Source organism: Vulpes lagopus, chromosome 2 (assembly GCF_018345385.1).
Source record: "Vulpes lagopus strain Blue_001 chromosome 2, ASM1834538v1, whole genome shotgun sequence".
NCBI lineage: Eukaryota > Metazoa > Chordata > Mammalia > Carnivora > Canidae > Vulpes > Vulpes lagopus.
Genome location: NC_054825.1, coordinates 51,888,758 through 51,916,572, shown reverse-complemented (window position 1 = coordinate 51,916,572; position 27,815 = coordinate 51,888,758). Strand labels below are relative to the sequence as shown.

The 27,815-nt window shown below is 37.3% G+C and overlaps 1 protein-coding gene across 3 annotated transcripts in view; it reads right to left on the bottom strand.

The window, feature by feature from the left end:
* Nucleotides 1-1,132: 1,132 nt before the first annotated feature.
* The window catches only part of DPP8 (dipeptidyl peptidase 8), a 69,622-nt gene continuing 42,939 nt past the window's right edge, over nt 1,133-27,815 (bottom strand). For 2 of the 3 annotated variants that reach the window (XM_041743290.1, XM_041743289.1), the window contains exons 11-21: nt 27,633-27,810; nt 26,595-26,754; nt 21,728-21,807; nt 18,700-18,852; nt 18,286-18,421; nt 16,863-17,008; nt 12,609-12,755; nt 11,221-11,373; nt 9,828-9,970; nt 8,737-8,848; nt 1,133-5,311 (exon numbers count right to left, since the gene is read on the bottom strand). In XM_041743290.1, coding sequence (XP_041599224.1) covers nt 5,189-5,311; nt 8,737-8,848; nt 9,828-9,970; nt 11,221-11,373; nt 12,609-12,755; nt 16,863-17,008; nt 18,286-18,421; nt 18,700-18,852; nt 21,728-21,807; nt 26,595-26,754; nt 27,633-27,810 — 1,531 coding nt within the window. In that variant the 3' untranslated portion in view covers nt 1,133-5,188. Of the gene's footprint in view, nt 5,312-8,736; nt 8,849-9,827; nt 9,971-11,220; nt 11,374-12,017; nt 12,175-12,608; nt 12,756-16,862; nt 17,009-18,285; nt 18,422-18,699; nt 18,853-21,727; nt 21,808-26,594; nt 26,755-27,632; nt 27,811-27,815 lie in introns of those variants that run through there. The other variant, XM_041743291.1, reaches the window with a different exon arrangement.

The window sequence follows — 27,815 nt, the reverse complement described above, 5'->3', positions numbered from 1 at the left end:
ATTTGTGAGAGAGAGACAACAGGGGGAGGGGCAGAGGGAGAGGAAGGGAGAGAGAGAAGCAGACTCTACACTGAGTGTGGGCTCCACCCAGAGACCCTGAGATCACGACCTGAGCTGAAATCCAGTCAGATGTTCAACCAACGGAGCCATCGAGGTATCCAAAGATCATCTTTATTTCTAATCATTTCTGTACACAAAATAAAGATTTAAGACCCTGGGGCGCCTGACTGGCTCAGTCGGTAGACCACATGACTCTTGATCTTGGGGTTTTGAGTTAGAGCCTTACGTTGGGGGGCAGAGTTTACTTAAATAAAAGGGGCATTAAAAATAATAAAAAGGGCAGCCTGGGTGGCTCAGTGTCGCCTTCAGCCCAGGGCATGATCCTGGAGACCTGGGATTGAGTCCCGCATCAGGCTCCCTGCATAAAGCCTGCTTCTCCCTCTGTCTGTGTCTCTCATGAATAAATAAAATCTTAAAAAAAAATTTTTTTTTTTGGGGGGGATCATCCTTCCTTTGAGAATCTGATAAAGCCAAAGCTTTTCTCCCCAGAAGGCACTTCCACTCATTCATGCAATATTTTGCATTCCACTGCTGAGGCTTAGAGAATCCAGATTAAGTGCCTGCTCTGGAAGGATTATCAGACAAACCCCAAGTTTACTAGTTTTAGAGGGGTTCATCTCCTTCTCTCTCCCCGTCTCCAGTACAGCTTCAACACACCAGAGAATTGTCAAAGAAACCTCTGAAAAAAGTATTACACTGAACTTCCTTGCAATTTCCCAGGGAGCATGCAGAGACCACTATCTGGAAACTCCAAGTGGCATCCCTGAGAAACCCCCAGCTGCCAGAAGGACTTGCTAATCACTGGCTCCAGGCACCCCCCCCACCCCCCCGCAGTGCAAACTGTTGGCTGTTGGGAACCACTTGCAGGCACAGAAGAGTTCCCTGCACACCTCCCCATCGGTCTGGATGCATTGGTGGCTAGTGTTTATACTAGAAACCCCATGTAATCACTCTGCAGTCTCCCCTTTTCCGTGGCAAGCACATGACCTTGTTTATGTGTATTTATCACTCCACAGTTACCACTAATCAAGGGGAGATTGTACAAATAGGAGGGAAGGAACATTTACATCAATTAATTTTAGCAGCATCTTTATTGCAACAAAGAACCTGTAATAAAATGCAACAAAACTAATGTTTCACTTTACATGATTAAAAGCCATGTAGCTGAAAATGAGAAAACCCATTAACTTACTGGAATGAGACATGCAATTCTTTTTATACAAGTCAATGCTTAAAACAGCAGGCACTTTATGTTCTAAAATTAAAGACCTGAACTCCAATTGTGCTGAATACAACGTAAATTTGTATTTGGGTTATTCAAAAATAAACATACAAATATTACTTTTTTCTCTCTGTGAGGGACTTCTGAAATGATTACGTAGAACTGCCTCTTGACAAAATGAGAAAAGCAGGAGCCAGCACCTTGCACTAACATGTCTCCATACTTGTAGGCTGTAAGACGGATGGGTGAGGCTGGGTAAGGTTAGGAAAGCAGGAGTCAGGGGAGTTTCCTTATACCTTCATGTCTGCTGGGAATGGACACTCACCTTAAAATCTTAGTTTAGATATAGCCATGTCTCTTTTCTTATTTCAAATAGCTCTAAGTTAGGCTCCCAGGCTTACACAAGCACTCTATTCTATATCCCAAATCCCCCACTACTAGGAAGACACATTTAGTTTAACAGTTTTAATTAACTTCAGAATGTCATATACTAATTAGAAGTACTGCTTCATTAATAAGCATGCTTAGCATTTACTTTAGAATGGAAAAATTAACCATTTTATGTTATTTTTAAAATGTTTTATAGGAATATATTAATAAATACTTCTTTAAAAATTTGCCTTTTCTACATATCATTTAACTACCATGAGTCAGGACATCTGGATAGAATCTAGTACCAACTGAACACTAACTGGCTACATGGCCATGGCTATATTTTCTCCTCTCTATATATGTAGCTTCCTCCTCTAACCAACAAGAACATTATATCAAAGATATAATAGCTTGAAAAATTTAAGATTCTATAATAATGAGAAATCTTATAGGAATCATTCCACCTAGAGAGAATTGTTACAGGTGGGATACACCTTCTGTAAGGAATAAAACAAGTAGTAAAAAAGGTAAGCATCAATATCTAGATCTCATTCTTTTAAAAAGTAATGCATGCATTGTGACTTCAACCTCTCATATGAGGCTTTTGAAATGAGCCAGGACCAGTATTGAAGGAACAGCCTTCATTCCAAAATGAATCTCCAGACATAGAGGATACATAGTCCATGATACCTTCTGCTTCTTTCAGAGTGAGAAAAGCCCAACAGTGATCACAGATGAGCAGCTATACTGGCTATTGCTTTAGGTGTTTGTAAATCAGTCCAGTGTAAAAATCAACTTTTATTTTCTCAATCCAATTTCATGCTCTATGAAGGGCTTTGTGAAAGTAGCCCACAAACAACTTTAGAATCACCTTGGAAAGGTTGTTAGAACTGCAGATTCCTGGTCTCCACCCAATCAACCAAATCCAAACTTCTAAGAGTAAGTTCAAGATTACATTTCCTTTAGTAATAAGCATCCCAGACGAATCTTAGATTGAGTCCCACTGCTCAATACTGGATAAGCAACTATACCTGTTGATGGTTGCTCAAGCACATCTATTTATCAAGCCTGCAAAAACCACCCCATTTGATGTTTAACTGAGTGCTTTTTGGCTCTTACCAAAAGTGTTGCTACTTTTATATACTCTTAGCCTTTTAAGATGTTATTTGTAGACAGGGTACAAAGAGTTTTAGTGAGATTTCTACTGATTGCCTGAATTGACTATGATGTTTTCCACATCAGTTTTTAAAATGAAGCTCAAACTGTCTTTCTGCATGTGAATTCAGTCACATATTTTTCCCCCATAGAAGGAGAATGGCATTTAATGTACTGGGAATTATAACAGAGGTATTCCTTGTGATATGAAGAAAGGACAGGCAAGATGCAGAAGGAAAACACTGGTGAATTCAAGAGTACACGAGGTTCTCTAAGGTTTGTTTTGGTAAAATGAGGGATGCCATTTTGAAGAAACAGCATTAACGGGTAAGAGGTTTCAAATGAATAGATGTCTAAAAGCCACTCTATACCATTTCCATTTTGCATATCATAAGAAGAAAGATCCCTGGAGGCCAACCAGCTCACAAAAATCACCTTCGATAGTCAGATATATACTTAAATCAAGGGGGAAAATACTTTCTTGGGAAGAAAAATTACCCAAATCAATTTAATTTAACATTGAAAAAAATATAAACAAACCTTGGCATGGGAAAATATCATAAACAAGAAAATCAATACATACACAGATAATAAGAAAAAGTGTGGTACCTATGATACAGTATAAATACACAAACAGCAAAACCCAATCCCCTTCCCAAGGACAGAACCACCAGGTCACCCTGCCATTTCTAGACCTCCCTCACCTGCCACCTGGCCCTCAATGATGAATTCACCTCTGATGTATATCATCACCCTTACTATTGGAGGCTGTGCTTCTCTGTAGGAGAAATCTACCCTCTCTGTAGTGGTGAGAAAGAAAAAAAGCAATTTTTCTTAGACCATTGTTTAAAAGTACTGGTAACAACTTTCCAAACACTGAGGCTTGTGATAAAAAGGGTCAAACTCACAGACGCCTTCTCTGTGCTAGCAATGTGACCCAGTAATACCCCAAAACTCTAAGATGACATTATGAGCTCCTTGAACAGTTGAGTGCTAGGGCTAAACCAGAAAAATGTCATGGCCATTCAATAAATTGCTTAGAGGCTTTGAACACTTAAAAATAGAGCCATGGCTTGCCAGGGATCAGTTTATGGTAAAGAGGTGGTCTAGATACCTCTTTTAAGTTCACAAAATCTAAATTATGCTCAAATAATTTAAAAAGGATAAAGAAAGTTTAAATTTATAAGGTTACCAAAATTAAGATGAAAATAACAAAAAATGAGAATTAGAAAAGTAACTAAGGAACTTTTCCTCCCTGAATAATGTTAGTCTGTCATCTGTCACTGTGTTGGCAAGACAGTGATTTCTTCATTCTGGTTTCCTTTACTAATGTCCTAGCAGTTTAAATTTCACCCCCAAACTTTTTCATGAGGATATTTGGTCAAACTTTACTTCTACTTAGTTCTTAAACAGACCCTCTCCTTTTCATCTCCCTGTCATTCTCCACACCCTGGTATCTCCCACCCTACCACTTTTTCTTCCATCACCCTAAAACTCTGGAACATTTCAATAAGGAAATACCCAATGGAAACTGGCACCACTAAATTTTCCGAAGAGTACAAGTAAATGCGTACTTTTCCCTTTTCTTAAAGGAGAAGAAATTGCCTGCAAATATTTAAGCTCTAACCATTTGATTAAAATTTTCCTGCCTGTAATTATTAATATTGTAAGACTAATTAAACCATGCTACATGTACAGTTACTTGCCTTTGTAGGAAAGGAAAAACCCACTCTGTCATATCATCAGAGAGAACTATTTATATTAGATACAGCTGAAATTGACTAAAATTGGTCAGAGCTTGAATGAAACAAAATAAGTGTCTTTAGGAGGCCACTAAATTACCCTTGAAAAATCATTAATGACTGGTTAAGTCATAGGTTTAATAGTGATTAGTTCATAACATGCTGGATACACCCCAAGCAATGAAGCATAAGCTATTCAATTACACTTAAGTGCTATCAAATCTGTAACTAGTCAGAGTTTCTGGAATTGAACCAAACCAATCACTAATATCATCATAGTTTAACAAACTCAGAAGTATACTGTAAAAATACACTAAGTCCATGAGATTTATAATGCTATTAAGAAGTGAAAATAAGGTAGTATGGATACATGGCGCTAATGTCTTATTTCTTTCAGTAATTCTCATGGTATTGCTGGGTCCTTTAGAGTGTGGCATTCAATTTTGTGTGTGTGGTTAAGGGATTAGATTACTATCCACAAGCTGTAGATGCCTGCATGGCATCAAATATACTTTCAGAAGTAGATGTTAATGTGGCAGGTACCAAAATGTGATGATCAATTCCATGTTTTCTATCGATTAAACCTCCTCATTCGGTTCAACGGCCAGTGTATACCAGAGTTCTACACAGGTCAAAATTATATCACTTTCAGAGCAGCAATACGCGATCCAAGGTTTTCTTGAAGGTAGTGCAAAAGATGCAGTTCATAATGTTCTCCAGATTCAGGGACTCTTATGCTGTGTCTCTCCTGAGGATAGATCTTAACAACAACAAAATCAAAACACAAAAAGTGAGAATTTAGTAATATATCTCCTTCCAATGTTTTCCACAGAGTTTCAATGGGATTAACGATCTGGAGCACAGCCTCTCCGAGATATTACACACACGTATCCAGTATAAAGGCCCCTCTCTTCACCCTCAGGCTTACAGGATTTATCTATAGATCACTAGGTCTCCACGTGTGATCCACAGACTTCTGGGGTCCTCAGAAGCCCTTTCAAGGGAACACAAGGTCAAAACCACTTTCAGAACAATTTGCCTCATTCATTGTGTTGGTGTTTTTATCAATAACGCAAAAGCAATGCTGGGTAAAAAAAGTGCCAGGGCCTTAGCATGAATCAAGGATGTGACATTAAATTGTCCTAGATGTTACAGTATTCTTTTTTTATTTTTTTGATGTTACAGCATTCTTCATCACCACACACTTGTAGTAAAAAACAAAAGTTCTTTAAATTGCAACCCCTGAATTTAACCCTTTTAAAATGTTCTGTGGTGACAAAATGGGAAGAAAGCAAAAAGCAATTCTGCTACAGGATATCTCAAGGAAAAGTACTTAGGCAACTGAGTTATAAGCTGAACTGTAATGTTCACATTTTCAACTTGAAAGAATGACGACAACTATGGTGATTCAGATTTGGGTATCTGGTAAATATGTGCTCAAAAATGAAGGAAGTAAGCTGGTCACTTCAAGGATAACACTGACAATATTTATTGCCAATGATAAATTTTGAGCTTTTTAGTATATGTGTTGCCAAAAAGAGCACAAATTTTGAGCTTTTAAGTAAAAATTAGAACTCTGGAAATTTTGTATCTACCACTACAAGGTCAATGAGCTTCCCCATACTTACAAACTTTTCTGATGGGATTAGAGATAATATATGTGATTTTAAAAAATACTGTATAATGAAATGAGCCAATACTGAGAAGACTGATATCACACAGATGACCAATGTATTTGTAAAAGATCCATTTGAAGTACAGGATCCAACAGATTTTCTTTTTTAACCTTTTTTTTTTTTTTAAGATTTTATTTATTTATTCATGAGAGACATACACAGAGAGAAAAGAGAGAGAGAGAGGCAGAGACACAGGCAGAGGGAGGAGCAGGCTCCACGCATGGAGCCCGATGTGGGACTTGATTCTGGGTCTCCAGGATCACGTCCTGGACTGAAGGCGGCGCTAAACTGCTGAACCATCGGGGCTGCCTCAAGACCCAACAGATTTTAATGTAACTTAGTATGAAATGTTTATAGGTTATGGCTTCAGATTCCACACTAAAACTAACCTTTAAGAAACTAAGATCTGTCCAGTTTTGGTATAGTATTGAAGAAGAATATCCAAAAGAAAAAAAAAAAGAAGAATATCCACAATTATCTAAAGTATTCCTCCCCCCTCTTTTTTTTAAAAAAAGATTTTATTTGTGTGTGTGTGTGTGTGTGTGTGTGTGTGAGAGAGAGAGAGAGAGAGAGAGAGAGGGAGAGCGAGCGAGGATGAGCAGGGGAAGGCAGAGGGAGAAAAGAGTCCCTGCTGAGCTGAGAGCCTGATGCGGGGCTCACTTCCAGGATTCTGGGATCATGACCTGGGCCAAAGGCAGACACTTAACCATCTGAGCCACCCAGGAGGCCTTCCTCCCCTTTCTTAACTACATAGTCCGTGAGACTGAATTTTTTTCATACAGTAGTCCCCCCTTATGCACAGGGGACACACTCAAGATCAACAATGGATGCCTGAAATCTCGAATAGTACCAAACCCTATAGATACTGTTTTCTTCCCATACGTACATACCTATGATAAAGTTTTGTTAAAAAAAAAAAAAAAAGTTTTGTTTATAAATTAGGCACAAGAGATTAAAACCAATAATTGATAATAAAATAAAACAACCATAACAACACATATAATAAAAGTTACCTGAATGCGGTCTCTCTCTCAAAATATCTTGTATTCTGCTCACTTATCTTGTGATATGAGATGATAAAGTGCTTATGTGATGAGATGATGTGAATGACACAGGCATTGTGATACAGCGTTAGGCTGCTACTGACATTATGTCAGAAAGAGGATCATCTGCTGTTTTTTTTTTTTTTTTTTTTTTTTTAAGAGAGAGAGAGACAAAGCGCATAGCATGGGAGGGGCAGATGGGAGAGACAGAATCCTAAACAGGCCCCACATCCAGCATGGAGACTGACACGGAGCTCCATCTCACAACCCTCAGACCATGACCTAAGCTGAAATCCAAGAGTTGGACGCTTAACAAACTGAGCCACCCAGGTGCCCCAAGGATTGTCTACTTCTGGACTACAGGTGACTGTGGGTTAACTGAAATCTCAGAAAGCAAAACTGTACATAATGGGAAACTACTGTATACTTTAGCCAAAACGACACTTCCCAACAGATTGCACGTGGAAGCAAATATGAGAATCCAGGTGTCTTCCTTAAACCAGACATTAGAGGGATTCTATGAAAATGTAAAAATAATGCTACTTCTCTCAGTATTTTTTGTTTGTTTTGAAAAATAGCTTTTCTCCTACACAAAAACTTATTTTTGTTTACATGTAATAGTTTATTATTATTTTTAAAAAAAAATCTGAAGTTTTTCTTAGCTTTAGGGATGGCTAGCTGGCTTAGTTGGAAGAGCACGTGGCTCTTGATTTTGGGGTCATAAGTTCAAGTTCCATGTTGGATACAGAGATTACTTAAATAAGTAAATAAACTTAAAAAATAAAAACACCAAACTTTCTCTGTTTTAATATCTTCTATGAGAAATACTGACAGACACAACCCATATAAATGAAAGCTCTTTGGGATGTATAGGGGTCCCGAGACCTAAATGCTTGAGAACTGCTGCTAGACAAATAGCTCAGTTTACCTACATAAATGTCAACTGAAACATAAAAGAGGAAAAAGTAGTATTTTTCATTTCTTATGAGCACATAATCTGTGAAAGAAGTACAAAGGAGGAAGAAATGAACAGGTTACCTTTTAAAACCACTTTTTTGAATAATAGAGCAACGGAGGTAGTTAATTTGTGGCTTTCTGTTCCAATGTCAATCAGGTCCTACAAATCCTTTAAAACAGTGATATCAAGTAGCATTTCCTTACCCTTCCAAGGGGAAGAAGAAAAGCAAAGGAGGATACTGAATAGACTCCTGTCATCTTTTCCATGATGACAAACTGAAAACAGCTACAGATACACAAGTCATAGAATCCAACAGGCTAGTTCTAAGCCGAACTTTGGCAGAATTTTAATTTTTACCCAACTGAGGCACTATTAACTATGCCTATGACTTCAGATGTCTTAAGCAGAGAATGGTCACAGCTGAAAACTCAGCCTTCCATAGTTATTATATTTCAAAGTAATCAATCACTAATTACTACGTAATTCAATTAGAAAATGAAGAACTCACCTGTAAATCATATGGCTTTCCAGCCCTCACTAAAAAACTCAGTAATATACTGGTGTGTGCAAAATGGACATTCTCATCCAAGAATCCATGTAAAAGTAGTAAACGATTTGGTCTGGAGAAATGGAAATATTAGAGGATTAGGCAAAATAGAATATTTAGGGGGAATCCCTGGGTGGCTCAGCCATTTGGCGCCTGCCTTTGGCCCAGGGCGCGATCCTGGAGTCCCAGGATAGAGTCCCGTGTTGGGCTCCCAGCATGGAGCCTGCTTCTCCCTCTGCCTGTGTCTCTGCCTCTCTCTGTTTCTCTATCATGAATAAATAAATAAAATCTTTAAAAAAAAGAATATTTAGGAAAACTGCTTAAGGCCTTTAATCATAACTATTTGTTAATATTATAATTATATATGTATAGAACTACATATAGTTATATAATATACAATAGAATTTTATAAAAACATGTAACTATATAATAGTTAATGTGAATAATAAAGCTAACTTCTTTGTACTGTCATATTAAAATAAGAATTTAACATTTTCAATAATAAATTTGTAATACAGTAACCAGATACTACACGTAATGAAAATCATGCGTTCAATTTCTTATGAAGATATTAGCATATATCAATAATCATAGCATTTTCCTAGGGAAAGAAAATCATAAACATTATCTACAGAATATATTTAAGCAGAAACAGAATTTTTTCTACCTTGAAACAGTTATGTACTTAAACTTCTTTCAGCACAGTAATTGCTTCAAACATACCTTGTTTAAAAAACCCAAATTATAAGAACTGGCCTGTAATTTAGCTTTGAGAAATAGCTATGCTATTTGAGAATCTATAAAATATTAGTCTTGGTTTTGCAGTATTTGTAGTTTTCGTTATTACTTTTTAAAAGATTTTACTTATTTATTCATGAGAGATACAAAGAGAGAGAGGGGCAGAGACACAGGCAGAGGGAGAAGCAGGGCTCCATGCAGGGAGCCCGACATGGGACTTGATCTCGAGACTCCAGGATCACGCCCCGAGCCAAAGGCACACGCTCAACTGCTAAGCCACCCACCCACCCAAGCATATTAAAGCTTGAACTTACTCAGAGGGAAACTTTTCTGCTTGCATGGCCACAGATCCTAAGTAATAGCCCTGTTCATTCTGGTCAGGGTGGCCCATATAACGTTCTGTGTAGCCTGTATCATAGAAGATCCACAGAGTAACTGGGGCCCCAGCAATGGCAACCTACATAAGACAAAGGCAACAGTTAAGTGTGGTCCAAAAAAGAATGGCTAGCAATAAGAATGTGTAACTGCAAATTTATAGGCTAAAATTATCCTTAGGCTTTAGCCTTACAACTGGGGCATACATGATCTCAGGCAACTCAGAAAATCAAAGTGGAGTGCCAAGGTCAAGAATTTGATACTTTGTGAGTCAGTTAGCTTAATGTTCCACAGCCATGCCACATACCAAACCCTTAACCTGGGCTAGATGAAATATACACACGGGCCCCTTTGTTAAAAGGGGAGACTGAACTAGAACACATGAATGCCTCAGTGTAAACTCATTCCTGCTACTGGGGGAAAAAGGTGTGATAAGTGTCAGCTTTATATAGAAAAAGCAGTCATTTCTTTTTTTCTTCCTTTTCTTTTTGGTTTCTATTGGCAATACAGAATTTTTAACAGTGAATGAAATATATTTAAGCACGAAACACTTTCCTCATTTTAAGGCTCCCACACACAATTTTATAAATATTCTAATTACTTTCTTGACGACTGCAAGCCTATGAAAATTATGGCAGTTTTCAATTTATTTTGTGATTATTATAAAGACTATCTGAATATACATACAAAAGCAAAAACCCTATCATTTCTATTCTTAAGATTATTTTTCACCCAAAGATAAAATCATGTTATTGAAATATCAAAAAAACCATTTCATAATTGCCATTCTCTTAACACTTTTAGCATCTTTATATATTTCCTTCCAGCAAATTTTTGTAGGAAATCGTTTCTAAAATCATAACCAACACTTATATATTTAATATGTTATTCATTCAATCAAGATTGATTCAAGATCTACTATGTGCCAAGCATTGTGCGTGGCTACTGAGGATATATCAGTACACACAAATCCCTGCCCTCTGAGCTTGCAGTCCAGCAACTAAATAATTAATTATAATCTAATATGCGTGTATGTGTGTGTTTTACTAATTATGACTATCTTCCATAATCTTTGGCATGTCTATAAATAGCCAACAAATGGTCATCAAGTTGACAAGTGTTTTTTAATATAGATAGTAGATATCTCACATGGCTATCAGTAGTTGACAAGATAACATCTATTATCTCACATGACTGTTAGATACACAAACCCTAACATTTCATAACATTGGCAACTCTGTAAACCTTTAGAAAATAGGCACTTTCTCATATCCTCAATTTATAGAAAATTCTACCCCACTGCAAAAAGAAGTACAATAGGAAGTCACATACCCTGAAGATATCTGACCTCTGCATTAATGCCATCAGGGAGAGGTATCCTCCATAGGACCAGCCATGGATGCCCACACGATCTAAGTCAATGAAATCATATTGAGAAGCTAGATACTGGAGTCCTTCCACCTGATCGTCAATCTCTATTTGACCCTGTCAAAAAAGGGAGAACATTTCACTGACTCTGATGAATAGAAGTCTCATTATCAGAGTGCTTTTAAAGCTGATAAATGTTTTTTTACTAAAAATAACTGTAGTTTAAAAAAAATTCATTATCAATTGAGACTCTGTTGCCTGAAAAAAATTTTAAAGTCTATTTAGAGATGAGGCCTATAGTTTCTGTTGCTAGTCAACCCTAGAGTTTAGTTAACACTTAGTCACAAAGTTCTTTCCTCCTGAGACCCAAACTGTTTCTTGCTATATGGGTATTTCCTCTTTCCATTTGTTCTGTTGTCTGCTAAGAGGTCAGCATTTTCCTTGTAACAAGCCTTCCTATACCCAAAGACAAAAAATTAGCCCCCTTAAGTGGTTGACTAATTTTACTTCTTTTTAAAACTTAATGCTGTAAAGCAGAAGAATTACTCTTGAGGTCTTATCCTCCTATTTCCCCATCATCTACTTCTAGGAACTGAACACAAGCTATTTCTTTAAAGACCTATTAAATCCTAATTCCTACAATCACCACCCTGTCTGTATTACTAGGCCTGCCAGTGCACACAAATCTCACTTTACTGAGCCAAAAACAAAAATAAAAACCAAAAAACTTACATGAGAATACAACATAAGGTCAAAGAACTGGGTGTGGGAGAAAATCCCATGTCTTACTCAGCATGTCCAATACACTGGCAAACACAGTAACTGCCTTACTGTGTAAAAGGAACATCGGATTCTCATCATTTCCCAAAGCAGCAGAAAGGACATGGGGCATCTCTAAAAGGTAGCATTTAAAGCTTCCTGTAGAGAGAAAGAGGCTTGTCACAAGGAAGGCACTAACCAGTTGGTTTCTCTCTTCACAGAGGACAGAACAAATCTCATTTATTCCTCTCAATAGGTCACAGGATGCTGAAAACTATGGTGCTGCTTTCTGACTAAGCTGGACATACAAAATAGAGAGGGTTTTTCTGTGTAAAACTGGTTCTATCTCAGCTCCCCAAAGTTATATACTGGTAGACAGGTAGATGTGAGTTAGCCTAGTGAATATCAAGCTGTATCTTCCCTCCCATCCCTGTACTCTTAACACAGACACACAGAGGCAGGCACACACATTCTCTCTCTGTCTCTCTCACTCACAGCCCCTTTCCCCAACTCACTCTCTGGGATTTCACATCAAGCAATGAATCAGAAAATGTAAATGTCTTTAAAAGAAAAATGTTTGTATGCTCACACACCATTTTGTATTTAAAGGCGCCTTCAAACTTAAGCCCTCGGTGACAGGATCCCCTGTTGTCTATCACTACAACCACATAACCCAGAGAGGCTAGGGTATTCAAGCGGAAATACTTGACTCCTTTAAACCGATTATTCACCAACTGCACCTGAGGAAGAAATACAACTTCAGTGAAATTTATTATATGGTGATACAAAAAAATATAAGAGGCAGGGTACTATGAAAAGGAGAAAGCTTGAATTTCTGGTATAATTTTGCTTTTAAGATGAAATTATTTTCTTGTGGCAAGAACACTTATCACAAGATGTACCCTCTTACCAACATTTTAAACGTACAATATAGTATCATTAATTACAAGGCAATGCTGTACAGATCTCTAGAACTTACTCATCTTGCATAATTGAGATTTTGTGCTTGTTGATTGGAACTCCCTGTTTCCCCTGTCCCCGACTTATTTTTAAACTTAATTAAATTTTTTCATGTTTATGTTGCTTCTTTTTCAACTTCACACTCAAGGTTCAGGGCAATTACTGAGCAACTACAGACTTTAAAACTGTAACCAAGATATTCATTACATAGGAGACAAAAGATTTAACCTGCCCCATTGAAAAATTAATAAAATCATTACTGCTACCCCCAAAGAACTGTGTCATTCAAATGACAGAGACAGGATAAATCAGGTCATTTTTCTTCTCTGTCTCTTTGGGGGTTGTCCCTGGTCAGTAGCAGAAAAATTTAGTTGCTTTTTTTTAAGAGTTATTTATTCAGAGCAAGCGAGCATGTGAGGTGAGGGGCAGAGGAAGAGGAAGAGAGAAAATCATTAGCTCTGCTGAGCATGGAACTCTATGCAGGGTTCAATCTCACAGGCAGGGCTCAATCTCACAACTGTGAGATCACCACCTGAGCTGAAACTAAGAGTTGGGTGCTTAACAGACCGGAGTCACCCCAGGCGCCCCCCAAAATGAAAAGTTTTTTTCTGACTGAAACCAATGGGAAAACCAAATCAGCCACTTAAATAAGAATCAACATCTTCTTCAAGCAATGAATGCATACTGAGCATTTACTGGGATAAACTGGGGTGTGTGTGCTTTATGTGTGTAATCTTTTTCTTCTTGAATTTCTGGATATTCAGTATCACTGTAACAACTGTCAAATTGGTCTTCCTGTTTCTATTCTTGTCCTCCTATAGTCTATTCACATGGTAGATGGATGATTTTAAAATGCAAATTATGTAAGACTTTATAGCTTAGCTCCCTCCAATGGTAGAGATTAGATCTCATTCAAAGATCCTTACCATTGCCTTTAAGATCTTATATTATCTGGCCCTTGGCTATTTCTCTGACCAGTCCTTTCATAACAAATCCCTACTTGTACACTATACTCTAACTTTATTATCTATTATTCCTAGTTGATTCTAATCCCCAGGACCTTGATATTTACTGTTCCCTCTGTCTGGAATGTTCTTCCCTCAGATCTTTAATGTAGTTCACTCCTTCATCTCATGTACTCTCAGAGACCTTCCCTGAATTTCCTATCAGAATTATCCTTTTAGTCTCTCTGCCATTCTCTTTCCCAATAATTATTTAAAGCACATCCAAAAAAAAAAAAAAAATAAAGCACATCCATTTTATTAAGTTGTATCATTTATATGTCTAGTCATTTATTATTTTCCTCATTAAGCTCCATGAAGGTGGGACATTAGTTTGATTTGTTTGCTATGGTATCCTCACTGCCTAGAATAGTACTTTGTACATAATAGGAACTCAATGCTACTTGCTGAATGAATGAATGAAAAATGGAGATAGGAGAATGAAGTTTTCGCTTTCTTTTTAAAAAGTTTTTAATTAATTCCAGTATAGTTAACAATGTTTTCCCTTTATCTCTTGGGAGGAGGGGCAAAAAAGGAGGGAGCTGAAAAAAGAAGTACTAGGCAAAGAACACAAAAATGCATATTTAAAGAAAACTACTTCAGGGTTCATGAGTAGCACAGTTGGTTGGGTGTCCAGCACTTGGTTTCTGCTTGGATCCTAGTCTCACGGTAGTGGGACTGAGCCCCATGTCCAGCTCTGCACTCGGCAGGGAGTCTGCCTGGGGACTCTCCCTCTTCCTCTGTGCCAGTGCCCTTGCACTCGCGCTCTCTCTTTAAAATCAATAAACCTCTAAAGAAAAAAAAAAAAAACTACTTCACATCTTTGCCTGTGGTCATGCACAAAAATGGCCTCAACTGCCTATTATGAACATTTCCCCCAAGAGCCAGTGTTTGTGCCTAGGCAGCCAGAGGCCTGCTCCTTCTGGAAGAAGGTACTTAAACATAATGCCCTTTGGCACTGAGAATTCAAAAGTGTCCTTCGGTATCAATTCTTCAAAACCTGTGTCCTGCTATCACTTAGTCTGCTTTCTTGTGCATTTATATTTATAGAATAGTGTCTGGCACATAGGAAACACAACATGGATTTGTTAAAGAAACATTTAAAAATACACAGCTGTTATCAATAAAAGGTTAAAGAACTAAGCCTAGATGACTTTAATCAGAAATATTGGCTTTTCTTGGATTTCACTTCTGTCAACTATAGACATTGCTATACTTAGTGACAAAGTAACTCACTTCATGTTACAAATTGTGACTCTTGCCAATCAGCAGATTCCCACTTTGACCTGAATATATGCCAAGAAAGAACACAGTCTGGACTGATAATAAGATTTAATCAAAGTTAACAAGGCTTTGTGTGCTATTAAAAAGATCTGGTCTTATATTAAAGAGCCTCTTCAGTCAACAAACAAGAGGATGAATGATCTCCCAATAAGTTGAAAGGCCAGAGTCATTTTATCATGTAGTCGCATGGGGAAATTTCTCTGCAGAATGAACAGAATATTCTGAGAAAGAAACTATTCCAGTAAGTGTAAAGAAGTATTTGTATTCATAAGTCCTACAAACAATTGAACAATTTTATTTTAATTGCACTGGTTAAGACTTTTTAAAAAGACTTATTTATTTTTAGAGAGAGAGCAAAAGAGCAAGAGAATGAAAGGGCACACATGGGTGAGTGTAAGTGGGGCGGGGGGCAAAGGGAGAGTCTTTCAAGCAGACTCCACATTGAGTGAAGAGATCGGCCAGGGGCTTGGCTTAATCCCACAACCCATGTGATCATGACCTAGGTCAAAAGTGAGTGGGATGCTCAACCAAGTGAGCTACCCAGGCACCCCAAAACTTTTTATTATGATAAAATATACATAAAACTTACCATTTCAACCATTTTAAGTGTATAATTCAGTGACATTAGGTATTCACCCTGTTATATAACCATCACCAATATCCATATCTGGAATCTTTTCATCATCTCAAAAAGAAACTCTGTATCTTATTAAATAACTCCCTATCCCTCCCCCAGTCCCTAACCATCTCTATCCCACTTTTAGTCTCCACGAATTAGCTTCTTCTGGGTACATCACACAAGTGCAATCAAACAATATTTGTCCTTTTTTGTCTCTGGCTTATTTCACTTAGCATAATGTCTTTAAAGTTTATCTTTGTTGTACCTTGTATCAGAACGTCATCCCATTTTATTTATTTATTATTATTATTTTTTGTCATCGTATTTAAGTCTGAAAAATATTTGTATGGATATACCACATTTTGGTTATTCATTCATCTATCAACGGACACTGGGTTGCTCCCATCTTCTGGCTATTGTGAACAATGCTGCATAATGAACATGGGTTCATTTGAGAGAGAGAGAGAGAGAGAGAGAGAGAGAGAGAGAACGCGCGCGAAAGAGTGCACGAGCCAGGGGGAGAAGCAGTGGGAGAGAGAGGGAGAAGCAGACTCCCCACTGAGCAGGGAGTCTGACATGGGGCTCAATCTCAGAACCCTGGGATCATGACCTGAGCTGAAGGCAGATGCTTAACCGACGGAGTCACCCAGGCACCCCTCTAAACAGGAGTTATAAGCCAGAGTCAGTAACAGCAGAGGCCCAATAATGCTCAAATATTAACTTGAATAATTGACTAGACGCTTAAAAAACAATTCTAAAAAATATATATGTATACATAGAGATGTATGTATATAAATATGCCCACCTGAGAGGTGGGTGGAGAATGAGTGAAATAGATAATGGGGATTAAGGAGTGCACTTATTGTGATGAGCACTGGGTGATGTACAGAATTGTTCAATCAGTATACTCTATACCTGAAACTAATAAAACACTGTATATTAACTATACTGGAGTTAAATAAAGTTTAAGTAAATATGCCCACCTGAGGACCACCATATATGAATAGCACAGTAGGGTATTTCTTTCCAGGTTGTAGATCATGAGGTTTGTACAGCATCCCATACAACGTAAATCCAGTAGTACTTTCAAAAGAGAAAATCTCTGGAGGGGTGTAGTCAGGAAGAGGACCTGGGAGGAGGAGATAACAAAAAGAGTATGTAAAAGGAGTTCTTATTGGAGCTCTGCAATCTGAGAGCAAGGAAAAGAAACCATAAACCCATAACCACACACAGAATAACTGACCATCTCCCTTTCAAGTGATAAGCAAGAAATTAAGTAAGAACATTTATCTTTAAAAAAAAACAAAATCTAATAAACATATCAAATTATTTCAAAAGTAGATACACAATATTCTGAATAATCCTTGGAGCCTAGGAGGTATTTAGATATGAAATTATACAAATACTCTGTGCTTGATTCAGTGTAACTTGATGATGGTTAAGCCATATACCTGATTAGAAACTGGAAGCACAAATTTAATTCAGTCAATTTAACTTGCTCAGAGCCAGTGCTCAAAAAACATTTGTTTCTGATCATTAGAGAATTAATTAGCCTAACCAGGACCCAAAACAGTAACTCACTGTCAGTCTTTGGTTTACCAAAGATATACAGAACCTATCCTAAGTCTATGTATACTGGATAATGTTACAATCTAAGCAGAGATCACCACCATATTACAAATTCTACTTGTGGACATTAGAACATACCCTGTGGCTTTGCATTAATTTCTTAATCCCCTAGCAGATATTCATGAATAAAAATACTTAACAGGAAAAAAGATTTGGGGACAAAGTGGATTAAAGATACATAAAATTATTCCATTTTTTAAGAAACCAAGCATTTAAAAAATAGATAATTCACAGTGCTCTTCATTCCCACATAGAACTAGTGTTCTTTTATTAAGATGGCCATTGCAAGTGTTTTAAAAGTTAAGAAAGCTACCAGGTGGTTATTCCCTAAGGCTGCAGCTTCCCTGCTCAGAGTCTTACTAGTTCAGTGTACATGATCTTCATTTGAGAAATCACCAAACATGTGGACAAATCATTCCTAGCTGCTACTATGACGGTTTTATTCTTAGTTTCAAAAAGGCCCTCCAGGGATGCCTGGCTGGCTCAGTTGGAAGAGTGCGCAATTCTTCATCTTGGGGTCATGAGTTTGAGTCCCACACTGGGTATAGGAGATTACTTAAAAAAAACTTCAAAAAGGCCTTCCAAACCTGCTCCTGCCTAGAGTGGGAGGTAACTCATCTTACTTGGTAGTTGACAGAATAGGAAGGATGGGATCAATCAGGAACTCAGCAGCTCAGGGACAAGTGGTGGTGAGAAGTGAGAAATGTGGACATACGAAACAGGTTTAGTGTACTTATGTATAATCCTACTTGAAATCAGGTTCAGGGAAATGAGTACCTGCTGAATCCAAAATGGTGGCCCAAAATTCCTTTGTTTTGCAAGTTGGGTCATCTTCAGGGCTTGAGAGCTTGTAAAGGGACACACAGTGTGGATTCTTCTGGTTACTATACTTACTTATAAAGAAGTCACAATGCTAGAGAAAGGAGAAACAATTACTTTTTCCCCCTGGAAAAGTAAAAAAGGTGCTATATCTGCACTGGTGCTAGAGCAGGAGTATGGTAAGAGTCTGACCATTTATGTCCATATACAATGCTGACGTTAAGAGTAGACTTTTTAAAGTTTTTCCTCAGAGAATCAGACTTTGACAGGCCAATTTCACCGATTTTCACATTATTCTAAAGGAGTATTACATGAGCAGAAGGTTTTTTTTTTTATAGGATAGGAAACCCTTTTCCAAAAGGGACTTAATACCTGGCTGATGCAGCAAGAGTGGGAATAGCCACGGTCAGTCAGCCTTGTCACTTCTCCAGGATTTACATAACTGACCACATATAGGTGATGTTCTAAAGGAGAGTCCTTAGTGCCTTCAAAATATACCAGCTTCCTGACTTCATCAACCTGGATCTGCCAAAAAACAACAATAGAAAAATCAGTGCTAACAGGACCTTGGCCAAGCTAGTAACTCAACAAACAATTCCCAATTTCATTTAGAAGCATTTGAGTCACTCTTTCACTAGTGCCTCTTAAAAATTTTTTGCCACCAATGTTAATAAACCTGAGCTGGTTTGCTTATGACTTATACCTAAGAATAAATCTCTTTCACAAGGAAAAAGGACACATGAATTGCATGCTATTATTAGTTTCGCACATGGTCAAAATGTGCGTTTTCTTAAAATTCAAGAGTTATTTCATTAAAATGACAACACTTTAAAGGGAAAAAACATACCTGTATCACCCCTTAGGTCAACCATTCATGCCCACTTAAAAAAGAGTCTCATTATAGAATCTTGTATATCTCTTAGTGCAGTATTATCTTAAGCAGTACTTTTTTGGTCTTTTGTACAAACTTGCAAAAGTGTTTTATCTACTCGGTTGGGAAATAACTGAACTCAATTACAGTTTCAGTACTGGTATACTTTATAAATAAGTATGGATAAGATTTTTAAGTCTTCACTCGGAACTCAAAAAAACTGTAAGTAAACTCACAGCTGAATTCTTCCCAAATTACAGTAAGAGTCTAAATAAACAGCTTTTATTATCTGTTTAAAATACTAGCCTACTAAGTGTTTAATGAAATTCAATTTTTTTTTTTTTACACAGAAAAGAAAACAAAGATACATTTCCAAAAACAAGTATTTTTAAATGCCACATTTTCTCTAGGAAGCTGCTTCTTCATTACAAAATATTTTTCTAGCTTACATAGGTACAGAAATAAACACAGTTGAGATTAAGCAGGGCTATGTGACACATGTATGTAGAAAGGATACAAGTGATAGGAAATGCCAGAACAAACATTCATGAAGTTTCATAGGTATGTGTTAATCTGTGCAAAAGGTCAGGACAGGTTCTGCTCTTGACCTAGCAGCTGGAGTCTGGCCTTTCAAAACTGAAAAAATAACAGGTTAGTTTCTGACCCCTGATTATAATGGCTCTTTTCTTTGTTTCCTGTAACTATTTTATTAGACAGAAGTATCAGAATAATCTTGAAGGGCTTGTTAAGCAGATCGCAGCATTCCACCACCAGAATTTCTGATTCAGAAGGTCTGGGGTAGGCCCAAGAATTTACCTTTCTAAAATGTTCCCAGGTGATGCTCAGGCTATGGGCTGGCCCAAGGACCATAGAACCATTCCTCAACAGTGGAATGTTGAGAACCATTCCTCAACAGTGAGGAGCACATGGGCTTAAAGGTCTCAAAGCTCGGGGCAGTCCGGGTGGCTCAGCGGTTTAGCTGATCCATGCCGCCTTTAGCCCAGGGCCTAATCCTGGAGACCCAGGATCGAGTCCCACGTCAGGCTCCCTCCATAGAGCCTGCTTCTCCCTCTGCCTGTGCCTCTGCCTCTCTCTCTCTCTCTCTCTCTGTGTCTCTCATGAATAAATACATAAAATCTTAAAAAAAAAAAAAAAGTCTCAAAGCTTTACCCAATTATTGCCGTTCTTTGGGTAGGAACAAGGTCACTGGTAAAAGCAGAGAGGGGAAAGGTAACTTAAAAAAAATAAAGCAAGGATAGAGGGGGTGTAGAAGAGTAAGAAAGAGAGGCACAAACACATTAAGTAAGTAAGCAGGACATAAAGAAGAAAATCGATGCATATAAATGCAAGTAATAGAAGGACATTTAGGTTGCCAAAATAAGATTCAGATCTGTGTAAATGCAATTCTGTGGATTCCTCAGTATTATCCAACCATTATACAACCATTATACAGTAGGAACGTTACAAGAGTGTAATTTTTTGTTATCAGAACTTAGAATTCCACAGTAAGATTCTTCTCAAATGACAATAACATCCAAGGCCCCTAAATGGAAAAAAATATTTTTTGGATATATAACCAGAAGGCCATGTGAGACTCAGACTCTCAGTGGCAATTAGACATTAATGGTTACCTATGATATTCTAAAATTTTTACCAACAAAACCAAACCTGAGACCCGGATCTTCATTTTTTTTCCTTAACTAGTTTGGGGACTATGAGTGACTTCTATAGTAGCTAGTACATATAATCCTTCATTAAATCTCCAAATCAATTTGAGGAAAATCATAGGCTTTCATTAAATCTTGGTAGAATAATCAACTTAACTGAATGTATCACACACATAAAGGATGGAATTCTTAGAGCTCTCAGGAAACTAACCACTTAACTGAAAGTTCAAATAGACACAAGTACTATGAAAGGCAAAAGAAAAAAATTAGAATTCATTGAATTGCCACAGAAAGCCATAAGCTAAGAGGAAAGAGGTGGATTTTCCTCTTTTTCCACATCAATCTACACTCTGTATGTATGTTAGCCACTTTGTAGGTGATGGATAGAATTTTAAATTTGTGAGATAAGATAAATAGATAAGTGAAAGAGAATCACTACCTCAGAAGTAGTAAATCCAATTTCTAATGTATAGAAATGACATTAAGAGATATAAAAATAATTTTCAAACAATATTCCAACTCACAACTTTTGCAGATTCAGAAAATATGGACCAGCCCTTTCCTTATTAAGTAGCAACACTATATCTGAAAATGGTGAACTTAAGTAATAAGAACACACCTAATACCAGGACTATAAAATGGGTGACTTATAACTTTTTTTAAATTATTTTATTATTTATTTACTTTTTTGGTGACTTATAACTTAAACTAAGATTCTTCCTTTCTAAACCTTGAGTTCTTTTAGGCCCTAACTTAGTATTGTCAAAACACTGGGGTCATATAAAGTTGTACTACTGCTTTTCAGTACTGCATAAATACAGCAAATGTTGACCAAACATATCAGTAGAATAAAAGAGCATACATTAGATCCATGCCGGCCAAGAACTTCCCATTCACCACTGGTAATTGCTATTTCCTCTTTGACAGGACACTTGAAATCACCTAAAGATAAACATAGTTATCATTCAGCACTCTGAATCAAACTATAAGCAAATGAAACAATGAATAACTCTTTTTTTATAAAACTCTTTTTTTCCAAAAAGGTACATTAAAAAATTCAAGTTATATCTGAGGTAATGAAATGTTCTGAAACTAAACACAGGTGATGACTACACAACATTGTGAATGTACCTACCTAATGCCACTGTTCATCTTACTTTTAAAAATATTTTAATTTTTTAAAAGTTATTTCTATGCCAGCGTGGGGCTTAAACTCATGACCCTGAGATTAAGAGTCACATGGTCTATCACCTGAGCCAGCCAGGCACCCTGCCACTTCATTTTAAAATGTTTATTTAAGGGGTGCCTGGGTGGCTCAGTTAGCTAAGCGTCTGACTCTTGATTTCAGCTCAGGTCATGATCTCAGAGCTATGAGACAGACCTGTGACAGGCTCTGCACTCAGTGGGGAGTCAGCTTGAGATTCTCTCTCTCCCTCTCCCTCTGCCTCTTCTCCTCAATAAATAAATAAATAAATCTTTAAAAAGAGTAAAAGGTTTAAATGTTCATTTTAAAGTTGTTCATTTAATGTTATGTGAATTTCACCTTCATTTTAATAAGTCTACAGTTAAAAAAATTCTAAGTTATGAGTCTTCACAATACTCTGGAATAATGACGGAAGGATCCACGTAAATCAAGTGAAAACAGCAAAACAGATTCTGATGGCAAAGCCAGAAAAGAACTCAAAAGCAATTGTATTTTTAGACCTAGAAGTCTAATGGGTTGACAAGGCATTTCCTCTAGAAAAGCAACAAACTACTTTAAAAGCCACAAAAGAAAAAGTTTTATACAGTAAATGCCAACATGCCCCCATCTGTCTCTATGAGATTCTGTCTCAGTAAAGACTCTCTTGGTGGCCAGTGACCAAAGGAAGAGGTTAAAAAAATGGAAACCATTTCTCTGCCTAGCAGCACTATGGAAAGAGACAGCTGGGGACAGGATGAGATGGTGAGATGGTAGAGGGGTTTCTATGGTTTTTATTTTTTATTTTTATTTATTTATTTTTTTAAAGATTTTATTTATTTATTCATGAGAGACACAGAAGGAGAGAGAGGCAGAAACACAGGCAGAGGGAGAAGCAGGCTCCATGCAGGGAACCCGATGTGGGACTCCATCCTGGGTCTCCAGTATCACACCCCGGGCTGAAGGCGGCGCTAAACTGCTGAGCCACCAGGGCTCCCCTTTTTATGGTTTTTAAAAAGATTTTATTTATTTATTCATGAGAATACACGCAGAGGGAAAAGCAGGCTCCCTGCAGGGAGTGTGATGTGGGACTCAATCCCAGGACCCTGAGATCATGCCCTGGGCTAAAGGCAGACACTCAGCCACTGAGCCACCCAGGCATTCAGGCATTCCATGGTAGGATCTTAATTAGGGTCCCAATAAGGTTGAAAAAGTTGATTTTTCTTAGATGCAAAAATTCAACTTAGTACTTTAAATTTTATGTCCAGAAAATAAATATTATTTAACAATATATATAACAAATACTACTTCACATTATAGCCAGTAGAGGAGTGGGATAATAAAGTGGGTATTGAGGAAAAAGGAAGACTTGGAGCAGAAAAGCCTCAAAAGAAAGGAGGGGAAGGGAAAGAAGAGGTAGATAAACTGAGGAGCCCAGTAAGAGAAACTGAGAGGGAACAAAGAGGTTAGGCTTTGGAAATGACTATTAACTGGGGTAACAGCTCTTCTTACACTCTTCAACTGGAGTATTAGATTTTAAAAGTTACCAAGTACTGTTTTAGTTCCACTACTATTCACAGCTCTTTGACCAGTTTTCATCACTAAAATTTCTGGAATTTCCTAAGTGGATTTAATTTATCAACAACAGAGGAGTTGGTAAGGCCAATTTCACCCTAAGGGCCAAGTCAAACTAAGGCTCTCAATGAAGAGATTCTTCATCTTGGTTATAACAAGATCCAGTCTGCCTAAAAAAATTAGGCTAAGGAAAGTAACAGAGTCAGAGGCAGTATTTATTTTGCTAGTTCTATGATATAGCTATTCCCCCAATAAGAATTATACTTAAAAGGCCTTTGTTGAGAAAAATAACTCACTTGAAAAGTTGGCAAAAGATTCAGACATTTCTCCACAGAAGATATACGAATGGATAATAACATGTGAAAAGATGCACAATGCTACTAGTCATTAGAGAATCCAAGTCAAAGACACAATGACATACCACTTCATACCCACTAGGATGGCTACATCCAAAACAAACACACACACAAAATAACGACTGTTGTCAAGAATGGTCATAAACTGAAGCCTCTGAGCACTGCAGATGGGAACGTAGAATGCTGCAACTGCCACAGAAAAGAATATGATGGCGCCTCAAAAAAATTAAAAATAGAATTGCCATATGATCCAGTAATTTCACTTCTAAGGTTTATACCCAAAAGAACTGAAAGCAGGGTCTCAAAACAGATATCTGTATACTCATCATGTTCATAGCAGCTCTAGTCACAAAAGCCAAAACGTGGAAGGAACTCAAAATGTCTGTAGACAGATGAATGGAATATGTGGTCTATACATACAAATTAATATATTCAGCCTTTAAAGGAAGGACATTCTCACAAATGCTATGACGTGGATAACACTTGAGGACATTATGCAAAGTGAATAAATCAGACACGAAAAGGCAAATACTGTATAACTCGACTTATAGGAAGTATTTAGAGTAGTCAAAATCATACAGACAAAAAGTAGTTGTCAGAGGTTGAGGGGAAGGAAAAATAAGCTAAACTGAGAATTATTTATTGGGCAGTTTCAGTTTTGGAAGATGAAAAAAGTTCTGGAGGAAGAGAGTGGTTATGGTTGCCTAACAATATGAATATACTTAATGCCACTCAACAGTATACTGAAATGGTTAAAATGGTAGATTTTGTTATGTACATTTTGCCACAATTAAAAAAATGGCTATATTGAGTCTGTTAAGTTACAAATGGCAGTTAAGCATATAACATTATCATAAAATGTCTACGATTCCAAAATAAACTCTCTATTATTAAGGTAGAAAACTATAACTCAATTAAAAAAACAGAAACAGGGGATGGCTCAGCGGTTTAGTGCCTGCCTCTGGCCCACGGCATGATCCTGGAGTCCTGGGATCGAGTCCCATGTAGGGCTCCCTGCATGGAGCCTGCTTCTCCCTCTGCCTGTGTCTCTGCCTCTCTTTTTCTCTCTCTCTCTGTTCTGTGTCTCTCATGAATAAATAAAATCTAAATAAAAAAAATAAATAAAAATAAAATAAAATAAATAAAATAAATAAATAAAATAAATTAAATAAAATAAATAAAATAACAAAAACAAATTCAGGAGAACTATTGGATATACCATTTCACTTTTTCTAGGCTTACATATCCATTCTGTATTACATTTTCCAGAAGGAAAACCATCACTTTTTAAAGATAAATTAACTTCAGCTGACACAATATTTAATTTCACTTTGGGCAACATAATTATATCAATCTGAAGAGCTATAACCATATTAACTTCAGTGTAGATGCATACAAGATTAAAAAAAAAAAACTATTAGGGGCACCTGGGTGGCTTGGTTAGTTAAGTGGCTCCTGACTCTTGATTTCTGCTCAGGTGGTGATCTCAGGGTCCCAGGACTGAGCCCCATGTTGGGCTCCGTGCGCAGTGGGGAGTTTGCTTCTCCCACTCCCTCTGCTCCCCACCCCCATTCTCAACTCATGCTCTCTCCCCTATACTGGTGCTCTCTCTTGCTCTCTAAATAAGTAAATCTTTTTTTTTTTAAAGATTTTAAAAATATTTTTAAGAGAGACACAGTGAGTGAGAGAGAGAGAGAGAGAGAGAGAGAGAGGGGCAGAGACACAGGCAGAGGGAAAAGCAGGCTCCACGCAGGGAGCCCGACCTGGGACTCGATCCCAGGTCTCCAGGATCACACCCTGGGCTGAAGCTGGCACTAAACCGCTGAGCCACCGGGGCTGCCCTAAATAAGTAAATCTTAAAAGAAAATGACCCAGTATGTAAAAAACAAAAAACATATAAAAATAACTTTTTAAAAAAAATTTTATTTATTTATTCATGAGACACAAAGAGAGGCAGAGATACAGGCAGAGGGAGAAGCAGGCTCCATGCAGGGAGCCCGACGTGGGACTCGATCCCTAGACTGGGATCACATCCTGAGCCAAAGGCAGATGTTCAACCGCTGAGCCACCCAGGAGTCCCTAAAAATAACTTTTTAAAAAGTTTTTTTTTTAAAGATTTATTTGACACAGAGAGAGACAGAGAGAGAGAGAGAGAGAGCACAAGCAGGCAGAGCAGCAGGCAGAGGGAGGAGAAGCAGGCTCCCTACTGAGCAGAGAGCCTGATGTAGGGCTTGATCTCAGGACCCTGGGATTGTAACCTGAGCTGAAGGCAGACGCTTAACTGACTGAGCCACCCAGGTGCCCCTAAAAACAGTTTTTTAAATCTCAATATGATTTGGGCTCACTTAAATTAAAAATTACAGTCAAGGCAAAAGTAGAAAGCAAAAATAAGTAATTCCACTCCCAGAGATTACTCACTATTAGTAGTTCCTTACATTATCTATCAATCAATTTGTCCTGTGATTTCATATATGTATATTTTTAATTTATGTATTGTTTAATGAAGCAAGTACTAATGTTTATAAAGTATGCAAAAGAGACATTATATTACCTTGCCTTCCCACCTTCTGCCCCCAACATATGTATATATATATTTCAAATAAAAATGGATTTCTTACTTGGGGCAGGCAGCCCACCACTGGATCGTTTATATTTGCTCTCCTTTAAAATGGATGTGATTTTGTATAAATGACGGAAACCTGTTTTGCATTCAGAGGCAAAAATAAATTCAATTTCATCTTCATGACTTTGGGGAAAAACATGAAAGATGTCATGGATCTGTAAAATGAATAGCTTAATTTACTATACACATTAATGAAAATACTACATAAACAATTCAATTAAGCTAGAGAAAAAAGAATTACTTGGTAAATACATTTTGGAATGTAAATAACTGGCAGTGCTAGTGGGTACTGTACATTTCTAATATAGATTTGGTCTGGTCCTTTCAGATTTATCTTAATTTAGTCATAGACTTCTTTCATTGAGAAATAAATATTCCCAAATGGTGAAAAAAGAAAAATATGACCAAAAGCTTTTTCTTGCTCACCATCTCTGTAATCCTTTGAAACATGGCATGAGGTTTAATGATATAAATCTTACTACAGAATATTATTACTTATTCTTACCTAAAATCTTACTACTTTTCTTTTCCAAAGAGAAATATTATAACAGTTGAAAGGTGAATAATATGAAGCCTGTACTCAGCCAAAGAGTGATCTGGCTTTATTTATTTTGTATCTTAAGTTTTTTCCCACTAAATTGGAAACTAAAAAACTCAATCACAGATTGGTAAATTCTGTATAGTTTGTCAACTTAAAAGTCTCTTCTAGTCCTCCTCAGAGGCACTGTGATGCTGTTTTCAATACCTGATATGTCCAGGAATAAGGGCAAATTTGTAGCCAAGAAGATGTCATTTCAATGACATCTATGTTTTTTTTTTTTTTCAATGATATCTTTTTTATTATGATATCTACTTTCTATCTACAAACCATTCCATTCTGCAACCATCATTCCAATTTGAAATGTTCAAACTAAGCAAATAACATTCATGGTTACTTTGAATTTTAAAATTTCATTTTGATAGTTTGCTATGAAACTTCACTTGCTTCAGCATTCTGAGAAAATATGTAACCGAGTACAGAAAACATACATACATTTATCCAGATGTCTGTTGTTTCTTCATAGATAATTAGTGGCGTCACAGAGTCAGGCACCGACTCGATAAGTCTCTGTCTTTCCATGGCATCATCTTCTACTGGGATAAATAATTCAGGTGAGATCAACACTATCTGTAGGCGAGTTTGGGAGCGATCTAGTAGAATGGACCAAGCACTATT